General features: G+C 36.2%; 1 protein-coding gene across 3 annotated transcripts in view; it reads right to left on the reverse strand.

Annotated features, from left to right (window-relative positions):
• col6a4a (collagen, type VI, alpha 4a) overlaps positions 1–13,365 on the reverse strand; it is a 151,080-nt gene that overhangs the window by 61,093 nt on the left and 76,622 nt on the right. For all 3 annotated transcript variants that reach the window (XM_057833820.1, XM_057833817.1, XM_057833819.1), the window contains one exon: positions 5,474–6,034. In XM_057833820.1, the coding sequence (XP_057689803.1) occupies positions 5,474–6,034 (561 nt within the window). The remainder of the gene's footprint in view (positions 1–5,473; positions 6,035–13,365) is intronic.

Here is a 13,365-nt window from a genome sequence, read left to right on the forward strand (position 1 = left end):
CCTGCCTACTCTATTGGCAGAGATATGTGGACGTTGCCCTCTAGTGGTGGCTGCCATTACTGGGGTGGTTAAACACCTTAGTAGCAGCCCAGCATCAGTTAATGTAAACAGTAACGTTACAGTGGTATGAAAAAGTATCGTATTCTTTTGGAATTTCTCCCATTTCTGCATAAAATCACCATCAAATGTGATCTGATCTTTGTCAAAATCACACAAATGAAAATACAGTCTGCTTTACCTAAAACCACCCAAATATTCATAGGTTTTCATATTTCAATGAGGATAACATGCAAATTATGACAGAAGCGGGGGAAATAAGTAAGTGAACCCTCTGCCTAAGGAGACTTAAACAGCAATTGAAACAGATTTTTACTAGGACTGTCAAAATGATCGCGTTAACGGGCGGTAATTAATTTTTTAAAATTAATCATGTTAAAATATTTGACGCAATTAACGCACAAATGCCCCGCTCAAACAGATTTCAATGACAGCACAGCGAAATGTGTACTTGTGTTTTTCGGAGTTTTGGCGCCCTCTGCTGGCGCTTAGGTGCGACTGATTTTATAGGCTTCAGCACCCATGAGCATTGTGTAAGTAATTATTGACATCAACAATGGCGAACTACTGTATTAAAGCTGTATTAAAACGAAAACATGAAGAGGCGTTTTAATTAGGGCTGTCAAACGATTAAAATTTTTAATCGAGTTAATTACAGCTTAAAAATCAAGTAATCGTAATCGCAATTCAAACAGTCTATAAAATTTAAATCTGTCTATGCTGTCCTCACTCCGAAGCGTCTACTTTTTTCAAAGCTAGACAGCTAGTGAACGAAGCCTTAATAATCAGACTTCTTCCTTTTTCATCTGATTTATTAATAAAATGGCCTCAAACCATTGTCCTCTTTAGACCGTCGTAAAACTACAAAATAAAAGTACACAAGCATTGCATTAGCAACAACGTTAGCTTAGCACGCTATACAGGTTCACTAAACATAAACAAAAAGCGTCTCATGCAAAAAATATAACATTTCGCTTACTAACATAATATGTACATTCTTTACAACAACCATACTTACGGACAAATCTTGTCCAAGGATCATATAAGCACAACATTATCGGCCCTAGACGTCGTGCAGCCATAATGAACTGGTAAGAAAACAATAAACCATGTCGCAAAGCGACCACAAGAGTTCGCTGTTGGACAGCATAAAAAGCCTTGCTGTAAAACTTACCAAAAGGCAGAATACTTTCTGAGCGGGACATGTGCGTTAATTGCGTCAAATATTTTAACGTGATTAATTTAAAAAATTAGTTACCGTGCGTTAACGCGATAATTTTGACAGCCCTAGTTTTAATATAAAATTTCTATAACTTATAATACATATATATTAGGGCTGTCAAAATGATCGCGTTAACGGGCGGTAATTAATTTTCTTATTTAATCACGTTAAAATATTTGACGCAATTAACGCACATGCCCCGCTCAAACAGATTAAAATGATGTCACAGTGTCATGTCCACTTGTTACTTGTGTTTTTTTGTCTCCCTCTGCTGGTGCTTTGGTGCGACTGATTTTATGAGCATTGTGTAATTATTGACAACAATGGCGAGCTACTAGTTTATTTTTTGATTGAAAATTTTACAAATTTTATTCAAACGAAAACATTAAGAGGGGTTTTAATTAAATTTTTTATAACTTGTACTAACATTTATCTTTTAAGAACTACAAGTCTTTCTATCCATGGATCGCTTTAACTGAATGTTAATAATGGTAATGCTATCTTGTTGATTTATTGTTATAATAAACAACTAGAGTACTTATGTACCATATGTTGAATGTTCATGTCCATCTTGTGTCTTATCTTTCCATTCCAACAATAATTTACAGAAAAATATGGCATATTTTATAGATGGTTTGAATTGCGATTCATTGCGATTAATTACGATTAATTAATTTTTAAGCTGTAATTAACTCGATTAAAAATTTTAATCGTTTGACACCCTTAATTTTTACCAAACATTTTTAGCCAGGTCTGTGCCCAATCACTGATGAGTGTATTAAAGCTACCCTGCCCACTATAAAACACACACCTGGTAAGAAATGTCTTCATGAGAGGCATTATATGATGTGCATCATGGCTTGGTCAAAAGAGTTGTCTGAAGACCTGCGATCAAGGTTTGTTGATTTGTAAAAAGCTGGGAATTGAGAAAAAAACATCTCTAAAAGTCTGGATGCTCATCAATCAACAGTCAGAGAGGTTGTCTACAAATGGAGAGTTTGGCACTGTTGCTTCTCTCCAAGGAGTGGCTGTCCACCAAAGATGACACCAAGAGTTCAGCGCAGAGTACGCAGAGAGGTAAAAAAGAACCCTAGAGTGTCTGCTAAAGACTTACAGAAATCAATGGCACAGTCCAATATCTATGTGCACCCATCAATTATATGTAAAACTATGGCCAAGAATGGTGTTCATGAGAGGACTCCACAGAGGAAGCCACTGTTGTCTAAAAAAAACATTGTGGCTCGTTTAATGTTCGCAAAAAGGCACTTGGACATGCCACTGAAGTTTTGGCAAAATATTTTGTGGACTGATGCAACCAAAGTTGAATTGTTTTGGAGTAGCACACAACGTGTGGAGGAAAAATGGAACAGCTCACCAACATCAACACCTCATCCCCACCGTGAAGCATGGTGTAGGGAGAATCATGATTTGGGGTTGTTTTGCTTCCTCAGGGCCTGGACCACTTGCAATTATAATTGGAAAAATGAATTCAAATGTTTATCAGGAAAACCTGAGGTTGTCTGTCAGACAGTTGAAACTAAAAAGAGGACGGATGCTGCAACAAGACAATGATCCGAAACACAGAAGTAAATCAACTTCAGAATGGTTTCAGAAGAACTAAATACACGTTCTGGAAAGGCCAAGTCAAAGTCCAGACTTGAACCCCATTGAGATGCTGTGGCATGACCTAAAGGCAGCGATACATGCCAGACATCCCAGGAATCTGATTGAACTACAGCAGTTTTGTAGAGAAGAATGGGCCAAGATTAGTCCTGATCGATGTGCCGGACTGATCTTTAGCTACTGGAAGCGTCTGGTTGAAGTCATTGCTGCCAAAGGGGGGGGGGGGGCACAAAATATTAAATGTGATTGTTCACTTACTTATTTCCCCCCCTACTGTCATTATTTGCATACTATCCTCATTAAAATATGAAAACCTAGCAATGTTTGGGTGGTTTTAGTTAAAGCAGACACTGTTTTTTCATCTATGTGATTTTGACAAAGATCAGCTCACATTTGATGGTGATTCTATGCAGAAATGGGAGAAATTCTTTCATACCACTGCAGTTCTATCGTCTCAAAATATGATTTCAATTCCAGTAATAATGCGATTTAAGATTCTTTTGTCATGTCACATGTACTTTAATCTCACAATACAAGCATATCGATATGCTAGAGCAATTGCCCCCTGAACAGAAATCATAAATTAGTTATTAACGACTGCAATTTGGCCTGTGCCTGCCTACTCTATTGTAGTGCTGCAACGATTAATCGATTAACTCGAGTATTCGATTAGAAAAAAAAAATCAAATTAAATTTTGTTGCTTCGAGTATTCGTTGAATTAAAGTGGCGTTGTAATGGTTTATTTTGAAAGTGTTTGCATTTAGTTTTATTAATTAGGGTGGATACACTGCCCTCTGGTCTGCCTCTTTTCACATGGCCGCTCCATGTTAAGACCAACGTAAGCTAAGTTTTTGTTTGAGCTAATGTTTTTTAATGCATTCATAATTTGGTTTATAGGTATATTGAGCCGTTTTTTGTGAGAATATGTGTCTGAAGCATTTGTTAAGCGCATTGTAAAAAAAAACTTTAGTATTTTATAGCATTTAAGCTAGCTGACTTTTTCTATGTAAGTTAGCCAATTGTTCTTTTGTTGTACATAGAGCCTCATTTTAAAATTAATTACCGTAATTTTCGGACTATAAGCCGCTACTTTTTTCCTTCAATTTGAATCCTGCGGTTTATAGTCCAGTGCGGCTTATTTGTTGATTTTTTATTTTTTTTTTTTTTTGGGGGGGGTGTTAATAGGCAACACATGCCTCCTAGCATGTATTGCAGCACTATAGATGTAAATAACATCAAAATGCATGTTCTGTGCTAATTATTTATTCAGTTACTGTTCCAGTTGTTTCATTAATTGCTTGTTATGATATATGGCAACACTTTATTTGAGAGCAGCGTCATAAGACTGTCATAAGACCGTCATAATTATGACATGACACTATCATGGGCATTACTGAATGCTCATGACAGATGTTATTAAGTGTCATCTGGCAAATTATGTTACTAACTCCATTTATGTCCAGCTCGGATCTTTTACATTTATTCAAAAATGAGATAATTTGCCGAATAATACTAAATTACATCTGTTATAAGATTTCATTAATGCCCATGACAGTGTCATGTCATAATGACAGTCTCATGGCGCCACTGTCAAAGTGTTACCAAATAACATAACTAGCAATAATGAAACAACTGGAACAATAACTGAATAAATAATTAGCACAGAACATGAATTTTGATTGTTATTTACATCTGTTGCGCTGCAATGCATGCTAGGAGGCATGTTGGACAACAACAGTGTTGACAGCAGGTTGCAGAAGAGATTGACTGTCTCCCCCAAGGGAGCAGTGATGGCCAAAGGAAGCTTCTAGAAGCAATGAAGCTGCCAATTGGTTCAAAGCTTCATGGTGGTTCATTTGGTCTTCTGACCGTCATATGAAGTGTTACCGGTTAATATCTTATGGTGTAAATATCCCATAATACAGTGAGGACAGCTGCGGCCTATAGTTCAGTGTGGCTTATCTATGAACAAATACCGTTTTTGTGTCACATTTGGTGGGTTGCGGCTTATAGTCAGGTGCGCCTTATAGTGCGAAAATTACGGTATAGCGTTTGAGGCTCAGCTCAGGTATTTTAATTTTTTCATGTTCCTTATCTGACTACTCGATTATTCAAACTAACTAGTCCATCGATTAATCGACTACTAAAATATTCAACAGCTGCAGCCCTACTATATTGACTTGTCCGTGTACTGTGGACGTTGCCCTCTAGTGGTAGCCGCCATCACTGGGGTGTTTACACACCTCAGTAGCAGACCAGCGTCACTCAGTGTAAACAGCTGGCCGATGCTAGCTGCGTACTGTCGGCATAGAAATTAATTAAGTTAGAATCTATTTGTTATATCTATGTGCATTTGTCCTCGAATATGACGTCAAAGCATCACATTTGTTCCCGGAAATTATAAGATGACACGCTAGCGAAGATGATTGAAAATCAGACATCTTTGGACAGATTTTTATGCGGAAAAGGCCACCTGACGAGTCAGAAGAGGAGCCTACGCCAAGTCCACTCTGCATAATATTTGGCCAAAAGTTAGCAAACAAGACTACAACTTATTATTATTGTCTTACCTTCCTTCCTACAGATGTCAGTGACGATGTTGTTTTTGATGGGGATCAGAGCGTCGAAATTATTGACAAAAAACGTCCTCTTCTTGTCACCAGAAATGTCATTGAGTTCCTGCACGTTGGCGTCCTTCACTCCGATCGCGTAGATGACCACGCCCTGCGCTCGTAGCTTCTCGGCGGGCGTCTTGACCTCATCCATGGATTCCCCGTCGGTGACCACCACCAGATATTCCGCCACCTTCCCACCTCGGGTCCTGGCAGCCCGGTCGAACTGCGGTATCATGAACTCTAGCGCTTTTCCCGTTTCCGTCCCGCCTCCCACCTGCAAGATTGCGTCCACCGCCTTCTCCAGACTTTTGGCGTCCGTGTGGGCCGTCAAATCGAATTCCAGATTGGGATTATCAGCGTATTTAGCCACTCCCATTCGGACGTGTTTAGGCCCGATGCGGAAAGTGCTGACGAACTCCAGGATAAACTTCTTCATGTCGTAAAAGTCGCGGGGAAAGATGCTTCCAGAGTGGTCGATCAAGAAGAAGATGTCCGCTTCATCCGTTTGCTTGCATCCTACAAAGCAATAGAATAGAATTATTTGCGTTTGTGTTTTGTTCTCTGGACCGAATCAGTACTTTTGATCGGCTATAATTGGCAGAAAACAAAAACGGTGTTGAGTTTCTCACCGATTTCCTATTCTACACAATGCTAGTTTTCAAATGACACCCATTATAAAAGATCTGATTGGCATAAAGAATAATAATTTGCCTTCAAAATAGCCAATATTTGCATTTCTGGCCATGACGAAACTGGTCACTTTGGACAAAATCAATGATTTTGATTAACTATAACTCGGACAAAACAAAAATGGTGTCGAGTTTCTCACATTTTTCCTGTTCCAGACCATGCTAGCTATCAAGATAAACCAATAATGAAAAATCTGATGGACACAAAATGGAATAATTTAGCTTCAATGTGTCCAACATTTGCATTTGTGGCTATGATTATACTTAACATTTTGGACCAAATCAATGATTTTGATGAGCTATAAATTGCACAAAACAAAAACGGTGCTAAATTTCTCTCCTAGTTCCTATACCAAACAATGCTAACTTTCAAATGACAATCATTACAAAAAGATTTGATTGGCAAAGTAATCAATAATTTGACTTCAAAGTAGCCAGTTTTTGCATTTCTGGCCATGATGATACTTGTCACTTTGAACAAAATCAGTGATTTTGATGGGCTATAGTTGGAAGAAAACAAAAATGGTGTTGAGTCTCTCTTATTTTTCCTGTTCTAAACCATGCCAACTATTAAATTAAATCAATAATAAAAAAAATCTGATGGACAAAAAAATTGAATAATTTAGCTTCAAAGTGTCCAACATTTGCATTTCTGGCCATGATTATACTTGTCACTTTGAACCAAATCAATGATTTTGATGAGCGATAAGTGGCACAAAAAAAAAAATGGTGCAGAGTTTCTCACCTGTTTGCTATTCCAGGCTAGGCTAGCTTTCAATTGACACCAATTTTATAAGATGTGATTGGCAAAAAAAAAAAAATAATTTGACGTCAAAGCAGCGAATATTTGCATTCATGGCTGTGATTATACATGACACTTTGGACCAAATCAATGATTTTGATGGGCTATGTTGGCACAAAACAAGTTTCTGGATTTTTTTCCATTCCAGACCATGCTATCAAATGAAACCGATAATAAAAAATCTGATGGACAGAACATTGAACAATTTGGCTTCAACGTGTCCAACATTTGCATTTCTGGCCATGATTATAGTTTTCCAATTGGACAAAATCAATGATATTGATTAGCTATAACTAGCGTAAAAACAAAAATGGCGTTGAGTTTCTCGCTGATTTGCTATTCTGGGCTATGCTAGCGGTCAAATGACACCTGTTATGAAAAATCTGAGTGGGAAAAAAAGCAATTAATAATTTGGCTTAAAAGTGTCCGACATTTGAATTTGTGGCCATGATCATACTTGCCACTTTGGACCAAATCAATGATTTTGATGAACTATAATTAGTACAAAACACAAACATTGTTGGGTTTTTCACCTCTTTCCTATTCTAGACTATGCTAGCTTTCAAATGACACCAATTTTAAAAAATGTGATTGGCAAAAAAATAAATAAAAATTGGCGTCAAAGCAGCGAATATTTGCATTTATGGCTGTGATTATACATGACACTTAGGACAAGATCAATGATTTTGATGGGCTATGATTGGGACAAAACAAAAATTGTGTCGAATTTCTCACTTGTTTCCTGTTCTACACCATGCTCGCTATGAAGAAACCAATAATAAAAAATCTGAAGCACAGAAAATGGAATAATTTGGCTTCAAAGTAGTGAAGATTTGCTTTATGGTCATGATTACATTTGCCATTTTGGACCAAATCAATGAGATTTTGATGAGCTATAAGTGGTGCAAAACTGTTTTAGTTTCTCACCTATTTTCTATTCTAGACTATGCTAGCTTTGAATTAACACCCATCATAAAAGATCTGATTGGCAAAAAAAATGCCTTTAAAGTAGCCAATGTTTGCATTTATGGCTGTGATTATACATGACACTTTGGACCAAATCAGTGATTTTGATGGGCTATAATTGGGACAAAATTAACTGTGTTGAGTTTCACATCTATATGCTATTCCAGGCTATGCTAGCTTTCAATTAACACCAATTATGAAAGAGCTGATTGGCAAAAAATAATAATAATAATAATAATTTGCCTTCAAAGTAGCCAGTATTTGCATTTCTGGCCATGATTATACTTCAATGAAATCAATGAAATTTTGATTCACTATAATTGGGACAAAACTAAAATGGTGCTGAGTTTCTCACATTTTTCCTGTACTACACCATGCTGGCTATCAAATGAAACCACAAATTTAAAAAATGATGGACACAAAATGGAATAATTTAGCTTCAAAGTGTCCAACATTTGCATTTGTGGCTATGATGATACTTGACATTTTGGACCAAATCAGTAATTTTGTTGAGCTATAGGTGGCACAAAACAAAAACGATGCAGAGTTTCTCACCTATGTGCTATTCTAGGCTATGGTAGCTTTTAATTAACACTAATTATAAAAGATCTGATTTACCCCCCCAAAAAATCATTTAACTTCAAAGTAGCGAATATTTTTGCTTTTATGGCAGTGATTTTACGTTGACACTTGTACCAAATCAATGATTTATATGGGCTATAGTTGTGTCAAAACAAAACTGGCGTTGAGTTTCTCACCTATTTCCTATTCTAGACTATGCTAGCTTTCAAATGACACCCATTATACAAGATTTGATTGGCAAAAAATTTAATATTTTCCTTCAAATTAGCCAATACTGTATTTGCATTTAGGGTTGTGATTACACATGACTCTGGACCAAATCAATGATTTTGATAGGCTATAATTGGGACAAAACAAAGACAGTGTGGAGTTTTTTCCTATTCTAGACCATACTAGCTATCAAATGAAACCAATAATAAAAAAATATAATGGACAGAAAATTGAACAATTTAGCTTCAAAGTGTCCAACATTTGCATTTCTAGCCATGACTATAGTTTTCCAATTGGACAAAATCAAGATTTTGATGGGATATAAGTAGCACTAAGACAAAAATGACGTTAAGTTTCTAACCGATTTGCTATTCTAGCTTCTGCTAGCTGTCAGTGAGATGCTCTATGAAAAAATTTGGGGGGGGGGGGGGAATTGAATAATTTGGCTTCTAGGTATCAAACATTGCATTTCTGGCCATGATTACACTTGACGGTTTGGACCAAATCAATGATTTCGATGAGCTATAACTAGCATAAAAACAAAAATGATGATGAGTTTTTGCTGATTTGCTATTCTAGGCTATGCTAGCTGTCAAATGATCCCCATTATGAAAGATCGTATTGGCAAAAAAATTGAATACTTTGGCCTAAAAGTGTCCAACATTTGCATTTTTGCCCATGATTATACTTGTCGGTTTGGACCAAATCAATGATTTTGATGGGCTATAATTCAGACAAAACGAAGAAGGCATTTAGTTTCTCATCTATTTGTTATTCTTGATTATGCTAGATGTCAAATGACACCCATTATAAAAGATCTTATTAGGGAATAATTGATTTTTTTGGCCATAAAGTGTCCAACATTTGCATTTTTGCCCGTGATTATACTTGTCCGTTTGGAGCAAATCACTGCTTTTGATGTGCTAAAAATAGTGCTTCAATGATTCATCGATTAACTTGAGTAATTCGATTAGAGAAAAAGATTCAAATTCAATTTTGCTGCTTCGAGTATTCGTTCAATTAAAGTGGCGTTGTAATGGTTTGTTTTGAAATTATTTGCATTTATTGATTTGGGTGGAAGACCAACATAAGCTAAGTTTTTGTTTGAGCTAATGTTTTTTAATGCATTCGTGTGGGAATATGGCTTTGAAGCATTTGTTAAGTGCATTGTTAAAAAAAAAAAGTTAGCATTTTATAGCATTTAAGCTAGCGGACTTTTCCTATGTAAGTTAGCCAATTGTTCTTTTGTTGTACTTAACCCTCATTCATTTTTTTTATACCATTTGAGGCTCAGCTCAGGTATTTTACTTTTTAAATGTTCCTTATCCAATTACTACTAAAATAATCAATAGCTGCAGCCAAGGGCATAGATTTGCATAGGGACGGTAGGGACATAACACTAGCAACTTTTCAGGATGCTCAAATTATCCCCACCAACTTTTAAGCAATCTTATTTGCATTATATAATTACTTCAGTTATATACAGTAGGTCATTTAGATTGTTTTCTTATATGTTATAAGGATAGAATTAATTAATGAATTAATTAATAAAATGGAAAATAATAAATAAAATAATAAAAATAAATAAATAAATAAAAATAATAAATAAAATGATAAAATAAAATTAATTAAAAAATAGAAATTGATTAATTAATTAATGGCTGATGACTTTAACCCCCCCCACACACACACACACCCATTCACAGCCCGACAGAAATACAACATGCCGTCTACCCTGCCCCTTTCAAAGATGAGGGGTATTAGAATTTTTTTCCCACCAGCAGCAGCCACTATAAGTAATGTAAAAAGACGTCAATGTTGTGGAGGTGGGGAAGACTCCACTAATTTTGCTACTGTTACAGTGCTTCAAGTCGGTTTTACTCACTGAGATTTCTTGAAATAAGAAAAACAGCTAGCTGAAAATAAGCTTAACAGACTTAGTTTAGGCAAAAAGTTTATATATTAAATAGGGCTGTCAAACTATTAGATTTTTTAATCGAGTTAATTACAGCTTAAAAATTAATTAATCGTAATTAATCGCAATTCAAACCAGCTATAAAATAGGCCATATTTTTCTGTAAATTATTGTTGGAATGGAAAGATAAGACACAAGATCGATATATACATTCAACATACGGTACATTAGTGCTGTATTTGTTTATTATAACAATAAATCAACAAGATGGCATTAACATTATTAACATTCTGTTAAAGCGATCCGTGGATAGAAAGACTTGTAGTTCTTAAAAAATAAATGTTAGTACAAGTTATAGAAATGTTGTATTAAAACGTTTTCGTTTTAATAAAATTTGGAAAATTTTCAATCAAAAAATAAACTAGTAGCCTGCCATTGTTGATGTCAATAATTACACAATGCTCATGGGTGCTTAAGCCCATAAAATCATTCGGACCCAAGCGCTAGCAGAGAGCAACAAAACTAAAAAAAACACAAGTAACGAGTTGGCATTGCACTGTGCTGTCAATTTAATCTGTTTGAGCGGGCATGTGCGTTAATTGCGTCAAATATTTTAAGATGATTAATTTTAAAAAATTAAATTTTGACAGCCCTAATATTAAATCGTAAAAGAAAAACTTCTGAAATGTTCTTAATTCAAGAATATTGTTCAAAACATTATTTGATAGAATTTTTTTCTTGATTTCAGTGAAAAATGACCAACTTTTAGATGAACGGGCTCAATACGAACAAATAGTAATATTTACTTAAAGTAAATGGAAGAAACTGATGCATTAATCTGTTAACTAGCCTTTAAATAAAAAAAAAAAAGATGGAGAAAATTATTTGACTAGATTTAACAAAAATGATCAGATTAAGACGTTATAAATTTGCAGTGTGAAAGCACAGTTGTGGTCAAAAGTTTACATACACTTGTGAAGAACATAATGTCATGGCTCTCTTGAGTTTCCAGTTATTTCTACAACTCTGATTTTTCTCTGATAGAGTGATTGGAACAGATACTTCTTTGTCACAAAAAACATTCATGAAGTTTGGTTCTTTTATGACTTTATTATGGGTGAACAGGAAAAAGTGATCAAATCTGCTGGGTCAAAAATATACATACAGCAGCGCTAATATTTGGTAACATGTCCCTTGGCCATTTTCACTTCAATTAGGCGCTTTTGGTAGCCATCCACAAGCTTCTGGTTGAATCTTTGACCACTCCTCTTGACAGAATTGGTGCAGTTCAGTTAAATTTGATGGCTTTCTGACATGGACTTGTTTCTTCAGCATTGTCCACAAGTTCTCAATGGGACTTTAGGAAGGCCATTCGAAAACCTTAATTCTAGCCTGATTTAGCCATTCCATTACCACTTTTGATGTGTGTTTGGGGTCATTGTCCTGTTGGAACACCCAACTGCGCCCAAGACCCAATCTTCGGGCTGATGACATTAGGTTATCTTGAAGAATTTGAAGGTAATCCTCCTTCTTCATTATCCCATTTACTCTCTGTAAAGCACCAGTTACATTGGTAGCAAAACAGCCCCACAGTATAATACTACCACCACCGTGCTTGACGGTGGGCATGGTGTACTTGGGGTTAAAGGCCTCACCTTTTCTCCTCAAACATATTGCTGGGCATTGTGGCCAAACAGCTCGATTTTTGTTTCGTCTGACCACAGAACTTTCCTCCAGAAGGTCTTATCTTTGTCCATGTGATCAGCAGCAAACTTCAATCGAGCCTTAAGGTGCCGCTTTTGGAGCAAGGGCTTCCTTCTTGCACGGCAGCCTCTCAGTCCATGGAGATGCAAAACACGCTTGACTGTGGACACTGACACCTGTGTTCCAGCAGCTTGTAATTCTTGGCAGATCTGCTTTTTGGTGATTCTCGGTTGAATCTTCACCCTCCTGACCAATTTTCTCTCAGCAACAGGTGATAGCTTGCGTTTTCTTCCTGATCGTGGCAGTGACAAAACAGTGCCATGCACTTTATACTTACAAACAATTGTTTGCACTGTTGCTCTTGGGACCTGCAGCTGCTTTGAAATGGCTCCAAGTGACTTTCCTGACTTGTTCAAGTCAATGACTGTTCAAGTCAATAATCACTCACAAGAAATTGCTAATTCGTGTTAGGGCTGCAGCTATCGATTATTTTAGTAGTCGATTAATCGATGAACTAGTTAGTTCGAATAATCGAGTAATCGGAAAAGGAACATAAAAAATAAAATACCTGAGCTGAGCCTCAAACGGTATTAAAAATAAATAGATGAGGATCTATGTACAACAAAAGAACAATTGGCTAACTTACATGGCAAAAGTCTGCTAGCTTAAATGCTTTTCTCCAATGCTCTTAACAAATTGTTCAGACTCATATTCCCACAAAAATGGCTAAATATCCATATAAACTAAATTACGAATGCATAAAAAAACATTAGCCCAAAGAAAAACTCAGCTTACGTTGGTCTTAACAGGAAGCAGTTGGATTCAGCCATGTGAAATGAGGCAGACCGGAGGGCAATCTATCCACCCTAATCAATAAACTAAATGTAAACACTTTCAAAAAAATAAAACTTCACAAAGCCACTTTAATCAAGCGAATACTCGAGGCAACAAAATTTAATTCGAATATTTTTTTCTAATC

The sequence above is a fragment of the Corythoichthys intestinalis genome, chromosome 4 (genome assembly GCF_030265065.1).
Source record: "Corythoichthys intestinalis isolate RoL2023-P3 chromosome 4, ASM3026506v1, whole genome shotgun sequence".
In the NCBI taxonomy this organism is placed as follows: domain Eukaryota; kingdom Metazoa; phylum Chordata; class Actinopteri; order Syngnathiformes; family Syngnathidae; genus Corythoichthys; species Corythoichthys intestinalis.